Source organism: Betta splendens, chromosome 6 (genome assembly GCF_900634795.4).
Source record: "Betta splendens chromosome 6, fBetSpl5.4, whole genome shotgun sequence".
Classification (NCBI taxonomy): domain Eukaryota; kingdom Metazoa; phylum Chordata; class Actinopteri; order Anabantiformes; family Osphronemidae; genus Betta; species Betta splendens.
The window spans coordinates 12,121,352-12,145,959 of record NC_040886.2 but is presented as its reverse complement, the minus strand read 5'-3'; the positions used below and the strand labels follow the sequence as shown (position 1 = coordinate 12,145,959).

At 47.5% G+C, this 24,608-nt stretch overlaps 1 protein-coding gene across 3 annotated transcripts in view; it reads right to left on the bottom strand.

Moving 5' to 3' along the window:
* The window catches only part of roraa (RAR-related orphan receptor A, paralog a), a 177,971-nt gene that overhangs the window by 20,749 nt on the left and 132,614 nt on the right, over positions 1-24,608 (bottom strand). The window contains exon 1 of one of the 3 annotated variants that reach the window (XM_029153664.3): positions 16,066-16,926. The exons of the other annotated variants lie outside the window; for them this stretch is intronic. Coding sequence (XP_029009497.1) covers positions 16,066-16,096 — 31 coding nt within the window. The 5' untranslated portion in view covers positions 16,097-16,926. Of the gene's footprint in view, positions 1-16,065; positions 16,927-24,608 lie in introns of those variants that run through there. 3 annotated transcript variants of the gene reach the window in all.

The following is a 24,608-nucleotide window of genomic DNA, read 5'->3' as shown; positions in this document are numbered from 1 at the left end:
ACAACATGACAGAGAGATCATCCGAGCCGCACGTACTCTAGTAAGTGATTAAATAGCTATGAATTAACAATGATGTTGTTAGGTATTTAGAGGGAACGCTACACCTCAGCTGTCACCTAAGCCTCCTATGGAAATCTCCTTACTTACTTTACTGTCACAGGGATCTCACAGTTACACTTCTCCTACCGGCCCAAATTGGAACCGACACCCCACCTTGTGACACCCCGCATGAAGTGTGCGCGCTGAAGAGTGGCCGGGCAGCTATCGAATGACACGGAAAACTTCACTGTGACGAGCGGGACGGCGTTTCAAGGGAAGCCGGCGAGCGGCGAATCTGCGGCGGCTTCACGTGCGAGCGGAGAAAATAACATACGTGCAATAACATCAGATTTATCGTCAGATAACGAAAAAAAAAAATAAAAAAATGGAGGATTGGCTTTGAGCGATGGCAATAACCCTGCAGGCGGCCAAATGATGATTTATATACTTTGGCTTTGAGAGCGCACGGGGCAGTAATGTATATGTCTATGGTTGCTGGGCTTCCCACTGTAGCATGGAGCGACTCAGGGAGAATACATTTGGTGTAAAATTGCTTCATCTGTTTACAATTCCATTTGGAGTTTATGAGAAAGACTGGCAAACACAGGCTGATATATTGCCCCTGTGTCACGGCATGGCAGGAGCATCCACACAAAGATTCATCTCTCACTTAGAAGCCAAATGATACGTCTAATTTGCTGCGAGCACAGTTATTTTTAACCTCTCCAGCTGTCAGATAATGGAGCTTGACTGTCAGCGCTGGTGTGCGCGAGCGTGTTAAAAGGTTGCAAACTCTTTTCAATCCACCACTCGCTTTGAGTGAATTACAAAACGCGCGTCCCCATTAGTCGGCCTGATTGACGTCGCTTTTTTTTTCTCGCAGGGTTTAAATAACAGTGAATTAAGAGACTTCCAGCAGCACGTGCTGCTGTGTTGTCAATAAAGCGAGAGCCCCTCAGGAATCACACAGGGGCGCGCTGTCACGCGTGTTAATTGGACAACGTGGCGTGTTTTCATTTATCGTAGAGCGCAGGAGGTTGTGCGCAGAACGCCACACTTTCCTGCTAATGTCAAAGCCTCCACCGTTCCACCTCCATCCATCCAGCCTCACAGGGAGGTGAGTCACTGGGTTAAACAATGTCAGGTCTAATCTCGTCATTCGGGCAGGTTTCCTCTAATGCAGCTGCAGAGAAGTGTGTGGAATTAAAGCTGAGGCCACTGGTGACGGGTCTTAACCAGTGAGCTGGTTAGTGGGCCGCGTACTGGTGCCACTGGAGCTGCTGACGCTGCTTAAAGTGGGCGGAGGCTAACGAATTACCCAGCGTGTCCTCATCAGAAAATGGCGTACTGTAAATACAGTAACAGCACCTTCACATTTCTGCTGTTTTGGATCTTCCCGTTACGGAGGCTCGCGTCAACAGCGCTCTCTCCACCGCAAACAGGGCTTCAGTGAGTGACTGTCCCAATAACCAGCTGACCTCTAATGTTTGCTAACTCCGGCTTAACGGGGCGTTACGTAACCGAGCGGAGGGGACATGTGGGGACTGAGCGGCGCTGGCTTCGACCGGGCCAGCGGGGCAGCCGCCTGCCTTTGTGTGGGGGAAAAGCAGCCTCTCAGCGGGTACTGACACTTCACACTGACCAGGTCTGATTCAGCTTTCAGGTAACTGGAGACACAAAGCCCAGCTGCTCGCAGCCGCGGGCTCAAGTGAACAGTTACGGAACAGTTTGTGACCTGGTGATAAACTCGAATCTCAGACTGTTATTGATTCAGTCTCTGCAAAGACGCAACCTGGCGCTATAATACCTGCTGTGTTTGTACTGTATGTTGCATTTAATTAAGGATCGGCCTCATTCCGCGTCACGCCGCTTTATGCCAGTCACAGTCTGGAGGAGTGCGCTGTTCGGAGGCACGAATTAAAAAATGATGTGCTGCGTCTGGAAGAAATCAAAAAAAGGTATTGCGCTCGGAAATAAAAGGGAGATGGTCTCTTTTCTTTGCCTTCAAAAGATGCATGCTTATCAAAACAAGGTTTCTGCAAACAGGCTGATGCGGTACAATCTCCAGAAACCTGCTGAAAAAGCCTTTGTGGACTCCAAGCAAGCGCCCGCACGCCGCGCTGCAGCCAGTCAGCAGGCGCTAGCGCGCCGCTAATGCTAACGCCTCACCTCGGAGGTGCCTGGGCTCCGTCCTCTTTAAGGGTTACATAACCACGCCGGGACCTAATCCTCGGAGGCAACGCGATCCGCCACAACAACTTTCTACATGTTGCCCCAGCCCGGCGGGAAACATAACACTCTTTATGAATCGAAACAAAGCGCGTGGTCTGTTGACTAACAGGAAGAATGACTCCTCTCCCCCTGCCTGTTCTCCACACACCAGATCCATTTCTCTGCCTGTTCGGCTGGCACGAACCACCCCCCCGTTACAAAAGAACACCAAGGCCCGGGGAATACGCTGCAAAACGCGTTGCAATTCTTCTCCACACTGGTTAATTTACAGAAGAGGTCACAGCAGGGGGGACTTCGGAACACAGCTACCAATCAACTGCAGCAATTCTCCCGGTGTGTTTGTCAACACCGCTGCCTGGTGTAATTGGCATAATTGTCAGGTTGGAGCTGGGAACGAACCGGGCGTCCTGTTGGCGAGCGCGGGCTGTGTCATTAAAGGGACATGTTTCTGGAGGCGCTCCCGGCGACACATAACACGCGAGCGCGTTGGAGAGACAGCTCTCCTGATAAAATGGCTGCCTCTTATCTCCACTATGCATATGAAAGGCTTATGCCTTCTCCTTGACAGATTCTTTGCCTCATCACCACGGGATTTGCCCAGATACACCAGAACAGAAGCTGGGAGAAAAACAATGTATCACATGTATAGCTGCATCTTAACACTGTCAACGGAGTGTGTGTGTGTGTGTGTGTGTATCCTTTCCGAACAACACAGAGTGAACACAAACTAAATCAGCGGGCCATGATTTCCACAGTAATTCCCTGTTTATTGGCAGCACAGTGAACGTGGCAGTGGTGGAGCAAGCTTCAATTATCTTGATAAAATAATGATACAGTATCCATAATTACCATGATGAGGTGGGGTAGAGTGCGCTAAAAAATAATCATTTATATCATCACCACTGGGTCGCAGCGTTATTAATCTGACAGCACTCGTAAAGCGCTTTGTTTGTTTTCTCTGATTGCTCTTTTACTACCAAAATAAACAACGCGGCTCCTCTGAGTTGCGGCGGTGTAATTTGCAGGAGCAGCGGCGGCATTTATCTATAAATTTATTTTCAATTTGAGGTAAGCTGCAGTCGCGAACGCTAAATCACTACCAGGGAGAAGATTATTCTAATTACTAACCAACTGTCGCACGTGCCGCACGAGCACAGGATGTGTCAGAACACGGAGCGGCCCCGTAATCAGCTTCACAGAATCATCTGAGCTCACATTTGCATCTCGCGCTAAATGTTGAACATGAAATTGTCTTCATTTGTATGGTAATGTTGGAAAACTAGCAGCGGCATGTGCCAGATTTAGACACACGAACGCCACGGTCAGTGCAATGTGGGTGTTTATGAATTAAAGGGAAGGTGAGTCCAAACATCCACCGTGATCCAGCTCCGAAGACACAGAGGAACGATTCTCCTCATGTGAAATTCTGTCTCTTCCGTGCGGAATTAGACCGTGATGCTAGCGCGGCCCGGTCCCTGGGGTTTTCTTTGCCATTTGCACTGCTAGCGCTGCAATCCCCCTGACAGGCCTGTTTATGACTGCTCCGCTATCAGAGGGCTGAGCGGAGCCAGGGACGAGCCTTCATTAGAGATTAAAGTGACCGTCACGAAGTCCAAAATCATCACCGCTTCCCAGACACTGAATGGGTTTAAGCCCGCGCGTCAACAACAACTCCGTATCGGACGCGTCCTCGGCTTAGCACGCGAGTTCGTTTTAAATTTCAATATGCGTTGCGAATGACATTTTACTTTTTTTTTTTTTTTTTAAATCGGCCACAATCAATCTCTCATCGCAAACATGGCCTCGGCTGCATTAGCATAAAGAGGAGAGGCCTTTCGCTGGATGCCACGTGACATTATCTTCTAATAGCAGCAATGGTTGCAGTCAAAACATTTGTGGTTCAGTAATTTGGGACTTGTATAATATCAAGACACCAGTGCTGTCACACTTGACTTCCACTGACCGTGGAAGTTGTTCCCTTTAGAACTTTAGCCGATCTGTGTCCTGATCCAGACATTACTGCCGATAGAAATGAGACAGACCACAACCACTCAACATGCCTGTATGTCACTGGACTCATTTCAGACATGTGTCTGTGTGTGTGTGGGGGGGGGGCTCACTGATGAAGTTCTTTTGCACGCACACGCACACTGTAGGTAACAAAGAGCGACGGAACGCATAACAATACTGCCCAGAAATAACGGCGGGCCGAGGTTAAACAAAGCAACAAAGACTTTATACACATTACACGCTGGTTTCTCCTTCCATCAAAATTCCTGCTGTAACTCCAGAACAAAGCCGCTATTCTCAGAGGAACATGAAAGACAGACACCTGTCAGTCACCGCTGCCGTGACGCCATATTTTCTGTGTCAGAGGCTGCAGGATGGAGAAATGTGCAATATTCTGATAATATTTCATGCAAACTAATGCAAGTCAGAACACTTCCCTGCTGGCCAGAAGGAGGGGAAATGAGAACAGGTAATTATCGGATTGCCTCAAGGCAAGAAATGATAGAGATTGCAGAGAACGGGGATATTTAGCCCTGCTAATGAAGGCCCATGTTTTGGGAGCACCAGGACGGGGGAGCCGAGGAGAGCTAGGCTGTGGCTCAGCAGGAGGCAGAGCCTGATAAGACCGTCTTACATAATGGCCACATCCAGGCCTGGTCTGCTGCTTGGACCCAGGCTCCCCGTCCTTCATGTTCCCTCCTATACACTCCACGGTCCAGTCAGCCGCGGAAGCGGAACATTGCTTGCGTTTTCACTTTCCTTAAACATAACCATTCAATACGTCCGTCCACAAAGGTGGCGCTGGATGATTTACAGTGTTGATAAAAGCACAATATCGGTAGCAATGCAAATTTGAAACCAATTACATTGTGGGAAGAGCAACAAAGACCTCAAATGAAGGACCCCCCCCCCAACAAACTTGGCCTTGCCCATTTAACCCTACTGAAGGGTTTATGTTTGCCCATTTCGACAGCCTAACTTAAAGTGCTGAAAAATAAAAAGAGATTGCTTATTTTGTATATGCAGCACTTCCCCCGGACGGATATGAAAGTTTAATCACGGCATTAGGATTCACAGGCATTCCCTTGCCAGACCTGCTTGCAGACATCAGAATTGCTAATTTGCTGGTTTGCCCAGGAAGGGCTGGCTCGTGGCAGAGGAGGGGATGAATGGAAACAGGAGTCTGATTTGTCCAGATAACCTTGAACCCCGAATGCTCAGCTTCCTGTGGTTGTACAGAGCTCAATCAGTCCCTCTTTATCATGTTGATCTGAGCCACTGTCCAGTGCCGCGGCCCGCACAGCGCCGCACTCGCTCCTACCTGACCGCTCTGAAAGAGTGTCATCAGCCAAAGTCATTTCCCGCTCGCTCGTCTGACACCACCATTAACTTGCACTGAACGGATAAACGTGGCACAATAACTTCTTTCAAAGACGAGGCGATGCTCTGCAGCGCGAGCCCGATCAGATAGCGACATTAAGCCAAAACAAAGCCTTTGACAAAAAATCACAGCAACTGTGGCTCGGTTTCTAATCCCAATAATTAATTTCGTTTTCACGTGATGGGAGCCGACGAGGAGCGCAGACAGGATAAAGGAAAAAGGTCCTGACAGGGTCGTGAGTCAGCGAAGATGTGAAATTCAAATTGGCCAAGCCAAGCAGTTTGGAGCTGACGGTGATTCGAGGAGACTCACTGGTCAGTACAGTACAGAACAAGAGCCCAGGGCTGAAAGATGGCTGAGTTACTCATAGGTACAGGTGCTTCATCAGCAGATCACATGTGAGGGTTGAAGCACTAATAACGCCATGCTTCATCCAATGATACTCCTCACGAGTTAAAGTCAATTATGAGTTATCGTCGTCATCAAGCAAACACGTCCGGTGTTTATTAGGCAAGGGTTGATGAGCGGGTGAAAAGCGATCGGAACAGCAGCCGCTCTGAGTCCGTAGCGCGCGCTGGAGTCACGCTATTAACAAAATTAAAGCGAGCATCTATCGCAGGCAGGGGAAGACGGAGCAGCAGGAGCGCAGCGCTCGCTGTTCCCTGTCACAGCCTCAGCTGTGCACACGCGCTCTCTCCTCGCACGCCGCCATCGCTCACTCCGCCCGCGCTCGCCTCCTCGCCCGCGGCGCCCGCCGGGCCTGGGCGGCGCCGCCGCTGCCAAACGTCCATTTACTCCCCGCAGGACGCCACGCGCCCCTGAAGCCGGCCCGTCAGCCAGACCCGATTGGAGTCCGATCGGGCGTGAGCACGCGGAATTAAGCGTTTGGTTTAAAATGTGCTCCGATGATTTCTCCGGTCCCACCTTGTCAGGCTGACCGGCCCGACTCGGTGGAGGGCGGTAATTGCATCCCTGTGGGGAGCGTGGAAACCTGTGAGTGATTGTGTGGAATTACTGTACAGCACACGTGCCCAGTGGATCCAGCCAGTCAGAGCTGAAAGCACACTCATTTTACACAACACACCGTATATGTGCGTCCGTATGTGTTTGTGCACCCATGTGTTTAAAGGTTTCGGGCTCTGGGAGCAAACATGCAAACATCAGTTGACTAATATATGTGCAGCGCGACCTGAGGAGTCCCACCTCCAAGATCTTAGCCTGGAGGAAGGACCCAACCTGCAATGATGCCTTTGTCTTTGCAACGGAGCAACGGATGCGGCAGCAAAGATGGATTTGTTGGATGCTTTCAGGAATTATTAATGGCACGTTACGATCCCACGTGACCTTCAGCAAACAGTCTCCCAGCACCGGGGTACGCAGACACGCGGGTCAATGCAGAAGCACTGAGACTTCTGCTACTGTACTTTGGAAGGTCTGCTTCCATTTTAAACACAATTAAAATGCAAAAGCATCAAATCACGTTAAACACAATTGTACGTTTCAGGAATTTATTTGAGATTTATGCAGCAAACGCACTAATTCTGTAAAACCCAATTTGCTTCCCGCACAATGGGGAATGTAGACTTGAATTAATCTGCACAAAGCCTTTCCTGTAGTTTTAAAAATAAACCCTTCATCATCGGAAGCTTTTGTGGCTGCTCAAGGGATGAACAATAGTGACATCAAATCTATCTTACAACAACACATCACTAATAGCCACAGAATATCAGTTCAGCGATTAGTTTACGACAAACTGGATCAGTTCTGGATTGGTTGAGAGGGAAACAATTTTACTATTTATAATAAAATATAAATAAGGCCCAAAAACATGTACAATATCTGCAATTAATGTCAACATATGATCACTGACTAGTTCATTTCAAACCACTTTGGGACTTGCACAAGTATCTTTGTGCTTGAAGTTAAGATTATTAGTTTTATTTTGACTAATGTGAAATCTAAAATTTCACCAGTGATAAACCAGTCACACTTTACAATGATGTGTCTGCATATTTTACCAGATGCTGCTTACAAAATGCATTCTGCAAACACCAAGCATCTGTGTGCCTCAGTGAAATAAGCTATGCATAAACTATGAATGCTGCTACAAAGTGCCTGTCTTACACATGCATGGGTTCAACTGGGGTCATGCGGTGGCGGCCTTCTGGGGAAACCGTGCACAATTAAGATGATTTAGGTAACGGCTTGTAGTAAAGTTTGTACAGTACATGCAAAGCTTGCAGCCTTCGGTTAGAGAACGAATGCGATGTCGGTTCTCTTATAAGACACAGCACATCTTCAAAGAGCTACATCTAAGAGAGGAATTGATCAGACACTTTTTCTCACACTCGGTAAGAAGAGAAAGGAATAAATTATTTGAACGGTGTCTATCTCCTGATATATCACAGCCTCTGATTAATTACCTCAGGGCCCACTAATGAGAATGTGTAAATGAATACAATGTTAATCTACTATGTTTACCCAAGTTTGCTGAGGCCCAGGAATAAGAAAAAACAAAAACAAAATCCCTTAGGTATAAATTATTATAATCCCACATCAAGCGAAAGGAAAAAAAAAAATCTGCTGAGATCAAAGAAGGAAGGCCCGATGCAATCATGTGTCAAAAGATCAAAAAACAACTTCCTTACCGACTGGAGTGGACAAGGTATGTCAAACGTATAGTAGTTTTACTCTGATCATCCTGAATTGGAAGGAAATTTGCTTCACCTTCCTCCCATCATGCCTTTACTCGTTCCCCCCCCCGTTACTCACATTTTATCCACAGTGACAGCTCACGTGACTCACAACAATGAGGCTGACAGATGATGAGGAGCCTCTGCAATGTGCATGTTTTTTAATTACCACAGAAATACGACTCAAAACAAAATGTCTGTGAATTTAGATCCAGTCAGTGTCTGGAATTTACTCTATATTCTTATTTCATGTATAGTTCCAGTTAGAAACCGCTGTATAGGTGTAAAATATACACAACTAATAACAACTCATATTATTCAATTTCATAAATGCATAATTGTTCCTTATTATTTACCATCGCACACACAGACTCACGCTTGCAGAGTTTGGGAGGAGCTTGTCACCGTGCTTTGACACAAAACATGTCTGGCGTCTTCTACCACAGCAGTAGCACCTCATAATATTACATTTATACACACACAACAGCAGAGCTCAGACAATGGCCATTTGTTTACGATGACTGATGGATCTCAAAGTCCATTAGCTTTGCAGATCGAGGTGCCACGACATTAGCTCCAAATTATCTTGTCAAAAAGACCTAAAAGAAGAGAAAGTGACAGATATTCAGTTTACCAAATATGTGCATCTGCGTTTGAACCTGTGTTGTTTGTCGGACTGAATATTAATCACATTTCGTATTTCCGCGCTCCAGCAGTGAACCAGTGGCTTCTGCATTTGACTGTGAGACGTTATTAGTTGTGGGCTGTGCAGTGTTGATAGTAATTGAGGATGCTCTGTTTGGGTATATTCCTCCTCTGTTGCCCCAAGTCACACATTAAAGGCATTAAAACAGCCATCAGCACAGTAGGGAACGGGACTGTCTTCCTCTCCCCTGCAACTATTGACAAAAACAAAACTTGGAGACGACAGCTGCTGATTTGTAAGTAAGCGACAGATCCCTCCAAGCAAATGAAGCCGCTGTGCCAGTCTTTTTGCTAGAAAACTCTATTTGTTTCGCCGTGACAGAAACCCATTGAACAGCACATAAACCCTTAGACGTTTACATAAGGATACGTTTTTTTTTCTGAGGAGCTATTTCTTTCAATTTATCTGATGCCTTTGTCACATGTATTTGATTTCTGCGAGCTCTGAAAAATGAGCATGGATGGCTTTTTTTTTTACATAAAAAGGACCAGGATCCTGTTTTATGCCCAAATTAAGCTCGCGCAAGAGCGTGATCACAAGCACATCCCAAGACTTTGAGCGAGGGTCTCTGCTGACGCGGCCGTTGTTGAGGCTGGACGGGGCTGAGCTGAGCAGCGGCGTTGACAAGGACCTGTGCTCAGCACTAGGAAAGCTCTCATCCAGAAACGAGAAGCCCGGGGGAACAAAGGCAACAATATGCTAAAAAACCCACTTGAAAACAACAAAACAACCCCCGAAAAAGCCTCCAAAAGAGTCAGTGGTGGGTGATTGCCAGCTGCACTCCAGATTACCAGGCTCTCTGAGAGTCTTTCAGCAATTTTCTGAGAGCTGTAGCATCATCCCCAGCTCCTTAATCAGTTCAGCTGGGGAGGGATGGATCCTGACATGCAAAAGGCTCAGCACGATGGGGAATAAACTCATAATCAGCAATCAGATATTCTACATTGCTTGAGGGGGCGGAGAGCTCATCTCAGATAGGTCAAGGATCTCTCCACAGCCAGTTAACCCTTTTCGCTCCAACATCCACACACTCGCAGGCTGGGACACGCATTGTTTAGCTGCCTCTGAGGCCCGACTCGCCCAATTGGGAGTGTGAGACTGAAACGTGCGGTAGGAGAGCATGTTTTCCCCCTCCTGCATATGAAGCGTGTAAACAGTTTCACTTTGAAAAACACTTTCTTTAAAGCAGCGGTTGGCACCGTCACCTCACAGGAAGAGGGTCCAACTGGGGCCTTTGTGTAGCGTTTGCACGGCTCCCCCCCTAGTGGGTTTCCCCCCATGTAGGTTAAGTTAAAGTGTGACTCTAAAACTTTCTCTGTACTGCGTGTGAATGTGAGCGGGTACGGTTCTGCGGGTCCGTGCCGTCACGCCTGCGCCGGCACCACCAGCCTCCGGAGCGGACGGCCTCCACCAGCTCGCAAATGAGGCGGAATCTCATTAAAGCACCGTGTCCCTGAATAAGCCACGCGCCGCGCCTTTAAACAAAGTTCATTGCTTCGCACATTCTCCCGCCTTTCATCTTTGTAATTAGCACTGAAGCAGCATTTCTTTTATTTCAAATGAATGCATGTGCATAAAACTCAATCCTAAGCAGACTGTTCTCGCAAGGCTGTTTTTCTTTGTTATTTGTGACGAACAATGCTTTTGGAGCAGCTGAGCCGCTAACGGTGAGAGGTATTTCTCATTCCGGCCGACACGGGCTCCTCCGGGAGATCAAACACGCTGTGGAGTCTGCTGGTGCACTGTAAGATGACAATGATGTCAGGTGTCTGAATTAAGTCCTAATCGCAAGCAGACGTCTGGTGTCTTTCCCGGAGAGCACCCCCTAGTGCTCCGGAGGATTCACGTGCTTTGTTTGTGCACCGGCGCAGACGCCGGATCAGGTGTAAATGACGCCATCCTACGAGCAGAAGCCTTAATGGCCTATGTTGGGACGTGTAATCAAAAGGCTCGCACGCGTCTCCCCCTTCCGTGATCAAGCGGCGGAGCGCGTGTTGCGACGACCTTTGTTATAACGCTGCCTGTTCCCCGATCTCATCTAAATTCCGCGCGCCTCTCATTTTTCATTCTTTGTTCTCTGCCAGGGTCCTATGATGCCACAGTCGCTCTCCATGGAGCAGAGGGGAGTGTGACTTAGCACGCCGTGACCTCTGACCCTGCCCCCTTCCCTGAATCTACAGCCCACGTTTGCTGCACAACTTAAGTCCTTCACGCAAAAAACCCAGGAAATCGGCGTCTCGCCGGCGCTGGACCGACACGAGAGGAGGATGGAGGTGATGAACAACACAAACAATGCTCCTCGCCCTCGCCAGCACGCCTGCCTTACAGAGAGATCTGATTACAACTGAGAAGAGAGCAGCTTGGTGTTGCACCGAAAAGCAGGTCAACTGGAGAGTGCTGTCAGACCTCGGGAGTTTCTGGGCTGATGGAGGAGGAGGAAAAGCAATCCGACGTGGCGGGGAGAGATGGAGGATCGTCTCCAGACGTACAGTAATGGGCTTTATTTAGGCTAACATTAGGAAAAACAAACGAGAGCAGAGGAAAGATGGACACAGGAGGCACTGAGCATGTGACTCGGGGGAGAGGCGCATTAGTGTAGTCTGGTGTGCCTCCTCACCTTCTAGTCTCTCCCTCATCTGCCTGGCTTTTACACACAGGAGACGGAGCTGCCCCACTGCCAACACCTTACTCCTTATGTGTTTTTCTGTCCTCGCTGTTCGAGTCAGACAAAACGTAAAATCAATAATGCTTTTTCTCCCCCATTTCCTCTTTGATGCAACTTCAAAAAGCCAATGGGCAGCCCTCCCGAGGCCCGCAGAGGAAAAAAGCCAATGGTACGAAACACGCTTCGAATGAAAAAAAGGGGGGGGGGGGACTTCCCTCTTTAAAAACACGCTTAACTTCTTAACCCCTGGTGGAAAAACAAAGCAGGCTGAAGGGAATGTAATTTAATCTTACTAGGTAGATATTTCATTTCGCATTCTTTTAGGCCTTCAACAACTTCAGACTATGACATTTTAAATAATCACAAAGAGAACAATAACGGGATGAATATCCACTCTCCATCCTCTCTCTCACTATAAATGTAAAGCAAAAATGTTCTTTAACTCCACGGACTGTGGTGTATGATTATCTAAGGAGTGCTGACAGAGGAAGTGTTCTATCAGCAGCTAAATGCTGCATGACAGGGAGACACTTCAAAGGATCTATAAGTGACTCCTGAAATACTGAGTGAGAGTAAAGCAGGAAATTACCCTTAAGTTGGAGGCATTTGACTAAGCCCAGGTAGGTGTTTTACCTGACTGGGGAGCCAAACCGAGAACCCTGAATGAACTCTGTGGGAATGTTTCAGAATGAACAAACGAATCATCTCACGTTGCCTCGCAGCTACCTGGAGCCACGGCTGCTGCCCGGACCCCGCTGCTTGATTGGGCCGAGGACAGCGGAGCCATTTAACCTCGTCTGTGATTGAACTAAACTGGCATCAAAGTGTGACTGACAAGACACGATGACTGAGGGAGTTCACAGCTCTGAGATTACTTACATTAGAATAGAAATTTGAGTTTGAATTTGGATCTTGTTTTTGGTCATTTTTCTTATTTGTGATTTTCATATTAAGTGTTTTTTGGTCTACTTAAGCAGAGAAAGTACCAAATCATCAATTAAAAATCACAACACGATAAAAAATAAAATATTAGTTATAGTTCATTCAAACCACAAAACCATCAAATTTAGAAATTAGGGCCCATTACTCCTCTCCCCTCGTCTCCAAAGTGCACCACCCTCTTTTTCCAACTTCTCTGGAGCCAAATCAAAAATCCATGCTCTCAATGGGCAGTCAATATCTCATTAACCAGTCCCCCCACATACAGTCAGGCAGCCAGGATGTTCGTCTCAGTGTGCAGAGCGCAGACTGGCACACCTCACACACTCTAATAACCTGTGGGGACACCACTCCACTCCTGCAGCCAGCTAAGAGGCAAAGGCGAGGGGCTAAAGCTCACATCCTCCATCTGGACCAGTGACTCTTGTCTTGCCTTTTCCTCTGCTCACTTACTTTTCTTTTTAATTTGACTGTAACATGTAAATTGTCCCTTAGGGGGGGTTAAATGGAATCAATGAATGCAAGTTCTTGGAGCTGTAGGACAGTGAGACCACACACCACGTTATTTCACAATTTGCTTTTGTACACGAGAGCAGCTCTTAAAATACCCCTTCTTTGTAATTAGGTCTTGTTGTAAATCCTTGCAGGTGCTATATTTGCCTCCACCTTAATCTGTGGCCATGGTTTTTCCTCGGCTCTCCGCGTCCTCCGTCCCCACCTGGATAATAGCCAATCTTGTTAACCTCTGCTTTAATGCGAGAGCCTGCAGCAGCGGCCAGCGAGCGCTTCAATCGGCCACTGATCGAAAGCGACACAAAGTACTGAATCTCCAGCAAATATTTACAGCCTTGTTAACAACAGCCTTAAAGCGCCTTTCATAAGATATTTGCCTTTACCTTCTCTGTGGCCCCAAAACATTTCTTCCAGTCTAGTACACTTGTGTTGAATCACATATTTATGTGCAGTCTGCCCGTTAGTGGCTTTGCTTTTGATTCTCTCAAAACAACTACTCGCCCCAGTGATGCCCCCATTTTCTGAAGGATTAATTATATGTACGGTGGGAGAGACACACTTTTTTACCTTTTCTGTCGATCCACACATCAAACAACTTTCTTTAATTATGTAATTGGAATTTTCATCTTAATTGTGCTGAGTAGACTGGCTAATTTGCATGGGGTAATGAGAGGGATGTTTCCATTACAGGTAATTAGGTACTTGAGAGGCAGTGGTGTGGTAGTGAGGCTGAATAGAAGGGGAGGGGTGATTTGAGGGAGGACGGGGGGGGGGTTGTGAAAGACAGAGACAAAGCCACAGAGACACAAGATGTGTGGCATAAAGCCTGAGCATGATTTTTTTTTTCATATGAGAAATGATAACTTAAAAAAAACAAACAGGCTCTTCCAGTGCGATTGTGTAACAATAGTAACACAGAGACGAGTCTTTGTGCTGTTCATCCATTTCACTGACCGTTTTGAGGAAGAAATTACCACTGCCGTTTTAAATTAGTTTCCAATTATACAGCTTGTTCACATTTTAATTTAATTTCTGACATTCTGGGATGACACCAGCCTGAAAGTCCCAATAATGGGAAAGACTGAGCTAAAAGGGAAAGATGAAGGCTGGCTGCTAAACAGGAAGACATTCAAAACCACACAAAATGTCAGCAGGGCACATATTGATCCATTTATCAAAGTTTCATATTTTAAATTCAATAATCACGCAGTTAAAATATGCACAAACTTCTACACAAAGGCAGAGTAAGAAATATACATTTATGGAAATATAATACTGTATATAGGACACTTTTAAAAAAGCCACAACAAGCTACACAGTGGCAGACTTTTGATTCTGTTCAAAATGTGATTTCATAAAGCCCTTCACTCTAAATTGCTTTTAAAAGGACATTAGGTCAAAGGCCACTTTTCATATGTCTCACTGAAAATATGTTACAGCCCTGCATCTCTCAATTTCACACTCACCCAAATCACAAATGATTGTTAGCATCACTTCATAAATGATTTTTACGCACTCTGTGGAAGAGTAAAAAAAAAAAAAAAACTAGAGCTGCCAGTCAGACAGTGAGACGTTCAGGTTCCTAACAAGACTGGAAGAATAAAGAAATCAGCATATGACCTATGGGTTAATAATAATAGAATAGAATAAATAGAAATAGATTAAATAAATTCCAGCATATCTCCACACAGATGAGCTTGTAGCTGATACATGTCCAGAGCTATTTTGAATAGCATTTGAATATATTTTGACAGTAAACGTAACAAAACCCACGTATGTAAATGTTCTGTCTGGACAGGTGTGATCAAAACAGCAGAGAAGTATCAAATCTAACGACGGCGATGTTCTCCATTTAACACAGAGTGACAGCTGAACACGCCTCGACGTGGTTATTGCAGCGTGTGCGCGTGGCGCACATATGTTTGGATGCGGCTGCTCGTATTTCTCTATGTGAGGGCGTCCATGTGTGTCATGAACGCGATTATTGGCATGTCCGTGTGGACGCGTTCGCTCAGGGGGCTCTGCACTTGCAGCGTGTGAGTCTGTGTGTGCGCGCCCGTGCGACAGAGGGGGTGGAGGAGCCTGGATTAAGCCGACTAGATCAACATCACAGCGACTGGGAGCACCCAGTCCCGCGCTCGTGGCCACACATGTAAACCCGACTATCCAAAAAATAGGTCAGTGGAACACAACACGCTCACACTCGTAGAAATATACGCACGCACACACACACACACACACGCACCGGTATCAACTCAAAGAATCACAGTCTGCCAGTCGCGCCGCTGCCGTGTCGCCTGTCTGCGACCCACGTTCAGCACTGCCACGCACATCTTCCCGCGGAACAGACACGTCCTCTGGACTGGAACAACAGGATTAAGAAAGGGGCAGAATGGAAGAGCACCCCCCACCCCCCGTCTCCCTTTTGACCCTCGCCCCCCCCCCCATCCACGCCAAAAAAACTTCTGCTCAGAAGCTCAGGAGCTGTTCTTGTAAGAGACGCGCGTGCAAGGACCAACCCCACTGGTTTCACAACATCCCACACAACAGTAGCAGTGAGAAAACAAACACTGAGAATTACCAAATCAAAGGCGCATGCACTATATATAATTTAACAATAATAAAAAAAATCACTCTGGCATTTTCTGAATTTATAAAAACCTGTCCATGCACAAAAGGAGATTTGCAGCAAAGCTTATTTCAGTTCTCTTGCACACACAAACACAGTGTTACTGTATTCCTCTTCCCTCCCTCCCTCTCTCCCTCTCCCTCTGTCACACTCATGCCTTGCAAATGAAATGCAAAGAGTTGGCAGGCTATGAATAGCCGAGCCGCACTTCCCTACTTGTTACTCTGGGTGCAGATCAGCATGCGTTTCCCTTCTTACCTTTCATAGCTGAAATCACAAAATACATCATTAAGCTTCGAGTCCATAAGAGAGGAACTATCACCAGCGCAAAGCCCTCCACTGCTGTCTCAGCAGCAGCTGGCCAGCACAGCTCTGTCTCTCAGCCTCCGAGCATGACCACACCAGAATCCATGTGACTGTGACATCAGCGTTCATGTCTGGCTGCTCCCCACCCACTCGCCTTTGATTGGCACAGCGTGCAGCCAGTAGGGGCGCTGAGAGCTCAGGCAGGGAAGCTGGCCCTCTTCCCACTGATTGCAAGCAGAGCCTTGTAGACCTGCTTGCTAGACACAGCACACTGGCTATCATGTGCTCCTTATCTCTTATACAGTCGGCGCCTTATCTAGCAGACGCTATATTTGATGCCCTTTTTACCGACTTGGGCTCCTTTGCTTGTAAAACTGGTGCAAGGAGGTGGAAAATAACGTCAAAGGAAGGCGGTAAAGAGAGTGTGAACACTGAAAGAGGGCGATCTGTGCTATTTCTGCTGCTCAAAGATTGAAGCGCTCCTCCTCCTCCTCCCTGTCTGAAGATATGAGTGATCAGTGTGAGGCCAGATGTCTGAGAGCAGCGGTGGGCCCTGCACAGAGAGAAGATGAGTGGAGCCACAGCTTCTTCCCCTGACCTCTCAGAGGACCCACACGGGCCCCTCCCCTACACACACGCACACACACACACACACACACACACACACACACACACACCCTCACTCGCTCTGCCAGCTCTCACACTCTCTTTTTGACAGGTGAAGGAGGGGAGATAGCGTCGGAGGAGTTTGGATGATCCCCTCCACCCCACAGCGACCAGGCGATGAGTTCCCTGCTACAATTTCTCCCTCACGAGCCCCTCGCTCGCTCGCTCGCCCGCTCCCCATCCCAGACCGCCGCTCTCGCTCGGTCTCACCGACTCCCCCTTTCCTCTCCTCGCTCATCCTCTCTCATATGATAATCTGTTCTGACTCCTAAACAGCTGCCTCTCTCTGATACAATATTCTGGTTTTAGTGCAATCCAGCCTTGGCCCATAACCACGGTGCATTTGGCATTTCCATGAATAAGCTGGTGCTTGTATCATCTCGTCTCAAGACAAACATCGAGTAGCTTCAGTGTCAAACACTGTTATATTTAAAGTGTGAAAATTTAATTAAGAAAAAAATCTTTACACTGTTAATATTTTTTGTTTAGATATTTCAATTATTACTGTATTTCACATTTTGTTTTGAAAATAATAACCCTCCTTCCCACATTAACACTATGGCTCCAGACAATTTACACTGTAAATATCCATATTCATTTTATGTCTTCTATCATATTCTGTTCATTAAATAACGGCTCTTCTAAATACATATAAAATGGAAATGAGGACTGAGCAGCTTGCAACATAAATCTTCCCATGACAATGTTTCATTAGGACCTCTATGATCCATTAGAGACACTAAACACATTAACGCAGGTTGTGTCAACACTGGTCTCTTATTGCACACCGTCTAATGAACAAAATATCATTCCGAGGCTGATGGCGTCAAATGGAGCGTGCCCGGGTTACGGGAGGCGCAGACAGGTCCCGGTGAACTGTTCAAAACAATGTGATGTCAGAGGCTCATTTTAATGCCTCCCACAAAATGTTCAGAGTTCACCAGATGAGTCAGGGCCGAGGCCCACGCAGGAACGGGCTCAACTGCCACTATCTGTGGTCGTCCCGCGGGCGCCGGCTGCTGCAGCAGCTTCTCTGGAACCAGCTGTGACCGAGCTGCAGTTCAGGGGAACGGCAGAGGGTGAGCGTGACGCCGGGTCGGTCCAGAACGTGCGAGAGGACGATAATGCTCTTATCGCGACCTGAGCATCGGGAGCTGAAAGCGGCGCGTCCCCTGCCTGCAGAAGCCGCATGCGCTGGAAGTGAGGACTGTGAGAGGAAATTGGGAAAATGACTCTCACAACTGCTTTGTGACTAGTGAACAAACATATTAAATGCACTTTGCATAGTAAAATAAAGATATGGCCATGACTGAAATGCTGCAGGATGTGTCTTTTTAAAATGAAATCCCTTTCAGTTCTATTAAACTGTAAGGTTAAACAAGGTCACCTGAGGTGTCACATCCTGCTGACTTGCCTTTTGACGCTTCCATTTTTGAAAATCATATTCTAACCGCAAAATGTTATCCTTTCCTTTCAATGACTAATCTAGAAGAACACTGTGTTTAGAGTTTAATGCTGTGAGCAACACAAAGTAAAGTCTATTCATTTCTAGTGTTGTGGCAGCAAAAAATCCTCCAACAGCCACATCCCTTCAGGTGTCATTTGTTTATGATTTTGTTCAGCTGACAGAACTAGATTAACTATTCTGGATGTGGTCCTATCATTTCACGGTGACTCTTAATTGTATATAATGGTGCTTAAAAGCCCAGAATCCCTGAGGACAGATGTTTCCAATGAAGCTGCTTCATTGGCTCTTGATCACACTCTCCCTTGACTGCGTCGCATTAGCACTGACAGTATGTCAATACACGGCTGATACTTCATTAGAGCACTGATTAGGCCACAAAGACACTGATGCTCAAATGCTGTTATGTGGTGATGTGCAGACATCAACAAAATCATATTAGGTTTTAATATTTTTGAGTAGAAGAGGAATTCCAGGTCTTATGAGTGACATAGTTGAGCCACAGACACACACTGGACTCCACCACGAAGATTGGCCGCGTCATGTGTCTCACACTCCTCTCGCTAATTCAAGCAAATGTATTTGCTGTAAACAAGCCCTGTGCAGTAGAATTCAATTGAGTTGAGGTGCGGAGCATCTACTGGTGGCCCCGGAGGAGAGCAGAGGACCCGAGCTGATAATGGCCTCATTAGCAGTCTGTCACTAGCTATTCCACGCACAGACTCACCACGCAGCTGATCCACGTTAACTCTTACAACTCCGGGCTGGGCTCCAACTCAACACTGGGGGGGGGGGGGGCAGCGTGCCGTTGCAGCCTGTGACCTTTGACCCCCACGTGAGCGGCGGCGTCATTCCTTTGTTTGCATCCTGGCACCTTTTCAAGGTACCGTACCTTAAGAGGACCGAGGCTTTTATTCCACCACGGAGCCGCCCGCGTGCTCGAGACTCCACCGCCAGCCCGGAGCAGCGGCAGAATTAACAAGCTCCAACAGGCACTCCATGAAAACAATACAGATCAATTTAATATAGATGCCAAGGAGTGGAGGGCATAATATTAGAACCATAACAGCACCGGCCCACACCACACAATCATAAACCAATTTAGGGCCATTCCAGGCAATTTCCTGGGGGCTTCCACTTCTGGGAAGACTTCAATAAATCACACAGACAACAAAGGGAATATCTTTTTCAGTGAAAGTAGAGGACACTATTGGGTTATGTCCAGAGGACGGTGCAGGGCTGCATTAAAAGACATGCTTAAACAGGAGGAGGGAGTAAGATATGCTACACGCCGCTGCTGTGTGCGGATTTTATAGAATAATTGCAGCTACAGTACAGAAAATGCTGTTAACTCATTACGGCTAATGGATTTTCCATGGAGCAGAACAATGTGTCTAGTCTAGCGAGGCAGCAGCTGTTGGGGAGTCTTGCTTTGTTACGTTCCTCCAATCTTTCCACTCGGATCAAACGGCTCTATATTAGCGCCTGTATACACTGCCCTCCGTCCTTTATATGCACAGCAGCCTCAGGGCCAGCTCAGCACTATTTTCTGTCTCTTCTCTCCAGCTGTCACTCAGCACACATACACACAAATACAATATTTATAGAACGGCGGGGTCAAAGGGAAGCGATATGAAAGCGCATCATCCCTACATAGGTGAAGTGTACACCTGTCAACTGTCGTGTAATCACAATCAACATCGCGGCTCGTATAGCGAGTGCTTGACAAGGCTACGGCCTTTTGTTTTACTGTTATTTATAGAGAGAAATTTAAAATCTGCTTTTTGCAAACGTGAAAATAAAAGACGCCGGTGTTTCCAAAACTACTGAGCCCAGTGTGTTACTGTCTGGCTTGGTCCCGGTCCACGTTAGACGACCTCTTGGTGTTGGGGACAGCGTGATGAAAGCCAATGAACACCTTCCTTTCTCTGACTGATCGACACCAGGAATGTGAGGCTGGACACCTGAATGATCCGGCCTTCAAATACGACACACGCCGACCGTGGCGACCTTATGTAAATAAACCCGTTTCCGCGTTTATCACACGAGGAGGAGGTGGGAACGAGAGATCACGGGCGCCGCCGGAGTGCCATCATACAACGCACGGGACAATTTTTCAATAGATCAATAGAAATCCGATTCAACAATGACTTGCGCTGCATCTCAATTGTGCGAGGCCGCCTTTGGGGATGGGAAAGGGGGAAAGGGATGGGAGGATGGAGGGAGAGAAAGCGAGCGGGAAGGAGCGAGCGGGAACGAGGAGGGGAGATTATCGCAGGCATGGCAGCCTGTGTGAGAAGCTTAGCCCGGCGAGGCAGGGAGGTGGAACCCTGTGAATTCTAATGAACTGGCAAGACTCCCCCGAAACCAGCTCCATCTCCACGGCGCGGGGACGACAGGAGGGAAAGGAGGAGGTGATTAGGAGGGTGCAGCCCCTCTGCAGAAAACCAAACAGAGCAGGTAATTTTCCCTGTGATAATTATGGCTATAACCAGGCATGAGGGATTGGTAATGGACCTGCTTATTCTTCACGCGCTGCAAAGGCAACCGCTGCGCTTGTCAAGGGGAAAAGCACGGCGATACCTTCTGTTTTTTCACTCGGGCAGGAGCCGCAATGGCCGCCGAAAAGGGCAGCGGGGGAAACGTGGCCTTTGAGGGAGAAGTTAACGAATGAACTTCATTATTGAGGAGCATACCAGGGAGACCCCCCGGAGTGTGTGATGTATTACCTGGCGTCAAACCTGCACACTCCCCCAACATCACCGATATAGAGCGACGCCGGCTCTGGGGGGAGGCAAGTGTGTAAACTAAAATAGTTAACCTCCTGGCTTAAGGCGAGAGGAAGACACCAAAGCAGACACGCTCGACTGTGGAGGACGTCACTCACGTCAATAACGTCCAGGTCTGTTTGAAAACCTCCAAACTCGCTATTTTTTCTCCACTTAAATCATTTCTCTTCTCTGTCCTGCATCACCGCGGTGAATAATGAGGCCCGAGCCTTTTCCCGTGACTGCTCCGCGCGGAAAACCCTCGGAAGAAAACGGTTTTAGCTTAAACTAACACATATTTAATGTTCTCCCCGCGACTGCAGGTAATGCAGCGGGTCCGCGGAGGCGCTCCGCATCCACGCAGCGGAGATCACGCTCATTTATTAAAAAAAAGCAGCTCTGCTCGAGCATGACAGGAACTTTTCCTAAGTTCTACAAGCTTTGGGAAAACAAGGGATCCACCAGAGGGACTGATGTTTTCCTCAAGATTGAGGGAGATCTTCGGGCTATGCCCCCCCCCCCTCCATCCTCCAGGTCTGGATGGAGTTTCTCAACGGTGGACTGGACGAAGGAGCTCTGTTAGCGAGCGCACTCTCAACACTTTTACTCTTGACTTATGAGGATGCCATGGGTGCAGGGAAGTGATTCATCACTGGGTGTGCTCCTCGTGCACCCTCACACATTAGTAATGTGGTCCGCTGAGGAGGAGTCCTGTCATCAGTCTGTACCTGGACCCTCTGAACAAGGTAGGTCAACAGGAGGCAGCGGCGGCTGGCCCACTTTTAGTCTTTCACAGCACCTTTAAGTTTCCTCCAGCTCTACCACAGCCGAGCCCGACGGACCAGGACCGGGACCGGGACCGGCCCGGTCAAGGGGAGACACTGCTACTGTATCTGTTGACTCAGTGGAGCTCGCCCTCACAGTGAAACTGAGGCGAAGTCAGAGGGAACGTTGATTTAAGTAGAGAGATGAAGGACTAACAAGAAATGACTAACAGTTTGGACAAAAAGTTTCCAGATTCAACCGTCCGAAAGCCCCAGAGGGAATTTCATCACAAGACTCCACGGTCTTCTGTAACACAACCGCAGCTAAATAAGTGGCAAGCACATGATCATCTGCTCTTTCACAAACGCAGCGCCACTTTAAGTCAGTGTAAGCCTTTGACCTCAGCATCGCAGGTAATGCACATTTAAATACCTACCTCAGTATTCATGTTTGTCATTTTACTTGTGAAGATTAGGTGTAAAAAGGCTATTTGAAACCAAAACACAGGATTAAAGGATAATGCTGCTCTGTGTCTTGTGAGTCGACCTTGATTCTGTAATCCAGCACAATACTGGGGAACAGCACATTTCTCTCTCTTGTACATTCAATACTCTCGCTGTAGAACGGCTCACACTGATGTAATGGCAAAAGCATTATGGCACCAGGCTGAAAAAAGGAAAGGAATCTGAATTAGGGAACCTCATTGTAATAGAAGCGAAAATAGTTTTACAAGATTTGCGCAAAAGGAAAAACATAATTGACTTTGCATTGAGTAGATGTTAAAGGGAAGACGAGTGGAAGCGGGGGCTGAGAGAGGAAACACACACCCACACCCACACACACACACACACACACACACACACACACACACACACACGCTCGCACTTTAACGATCATAGTAAGGAATGAATTTGATCTTTAGGAGCAAAACTTGCAGTCGGCCGTTGTGTCATTAAAAAACGCACCACTTAATCAGCGAGGACGCCAATTTAGCAAGCTGCTAACTACACGGGGACGCTGGCAGCGCGGAGCACAGTCACCTGACACGCGAGCAGCTACGTACACAAGCGCTCCTCTCTTCCCGGCGCCTGGCTTATTTTCCTGACTCCGTATCTTCTTCTGCCTTCACTGTGCTGCAGACACAGTACAATGAAAACCTGCCTTTGATGTCTGGGATCCTATAATGCTGAGCTGTAGAAATCCGCATGCCTGTTATCTGTAGAATCTTAATGATGACGGCTAACTTCACAATGGGTTAACCACATGTCTCTGTTCTTGCACTGCACACCCAAAGAAACACAAATTAATAGCAACGGGGAAAAACAGCAATTCTCTAATAAAGCAGATTCAACAAAATGCGCACAATGCGATCAGCACAAATGTCAATGTATAATATCACCGAAAGCTTTTGTGAGCACTTCTGCTTTCTTCTCTGCCGATGCAACTTTTTATTCTTACTTTAGTTTCTGAACAAAATAACATTACTTGCCAGGCGGATACGACGTTCACTTCAAATCTACCTAATTGGCCTACAATCAACATCTGAGTCGGTTGACGCTGTGTTTGATACATTGTAACAAATATTATTGATCTTAGAATTATTCCTACAAGATATTTCAAAGAATCATCTAATCTGGGACAACTTACTCATTGCATGGTTTATTCAACAACATTCTTCTGAATTATTTAGGAATTAAATTATATATGTTAATTTCGCCCGCCTCTATTCATGCATAATATTGCATCAGAATTTTCACATTCTAAAAAATCCATAATGGAATATTTCTGACTTTTTTTTCTGCTGTGCTTTGGTTTAGCATAATGTGTTTCGATGTGCACTTCAGTGAGAAAGTGAAAGCCATCAATATACAAACCAGTCAGGGCGATAAGCTCAGACCGCGGAAGACGGCTGCGAGTCCCGACGCCGACGACGGCACAAGGACATTTAATTACGCTCCTCATCTTGACGCGCCCCCCACCAGCATTAGTCAGGATCATATCTGGAGGAGCTCCATGACCTCCGCCTCCGTCGCCCTCCATGAATCAAACCTTTCAGCGCGCGCGGACACTCCTGGCCCGTGCCGGTGGCGCGTGCGCCATGGGAAAGCGAGGAGGCGTCGGAAACCTGATGAGTGATGGATAAGCTGCGCTTTTACAAAGGCCGGCGGACGGCGAGCGGGGGCCGTCCGCGCACCCCCCCACCCCATGCCAACTGCTCCCCCTGGCAGACGCCGCCATCTCAGGCAGCACAGCCCTCGCCCCTTGGCCCCCCTCTCACCTGAGGCGGGAGAAAGCCGGCAGGAGAGCAATCGCTGGCAGCAGATGGGGCCACTTACTTTGGCTGGCCCATCCGAGCATTGTGTCCTTGTCACATGTCACTTACTCTTGTTTTTCTGCTCTGACAACACTTCAAGACAGGGCTTTTCAGTTTTTGGAGGAGACACAAAAGGGAAAGGGAGCGGGGTAAGGAAGAGCTGACGAGGCCTCCCTTTGCTCCCGCTCAGACTCTCTGACAGAGCCGACACCAAGAGAGGAACCAGCTTAAGGACCAACAAAAGCAGAGCACCCCCAGCCCCACAAAAAGCTGTCATGCACCCCTACAGCTCCGCTCAGCGCTCTCCTTATAAAACACCCCGAATCCCCCAACACAGAAGCCTATGCAAAGAAAGCGCGTGTGCAAAGGCCATTTGCAATTTTACAAAATGGCAGACATAATGCTTCTACTGAAAAATGAGGACCTGCCATATTGTGTTGGAGAGGAAAAAGTATGGGAGAATGGGAAAAATAGAGAAAAATCACGCTGGCCTGGTTTACGACAAATAGATAGCTCT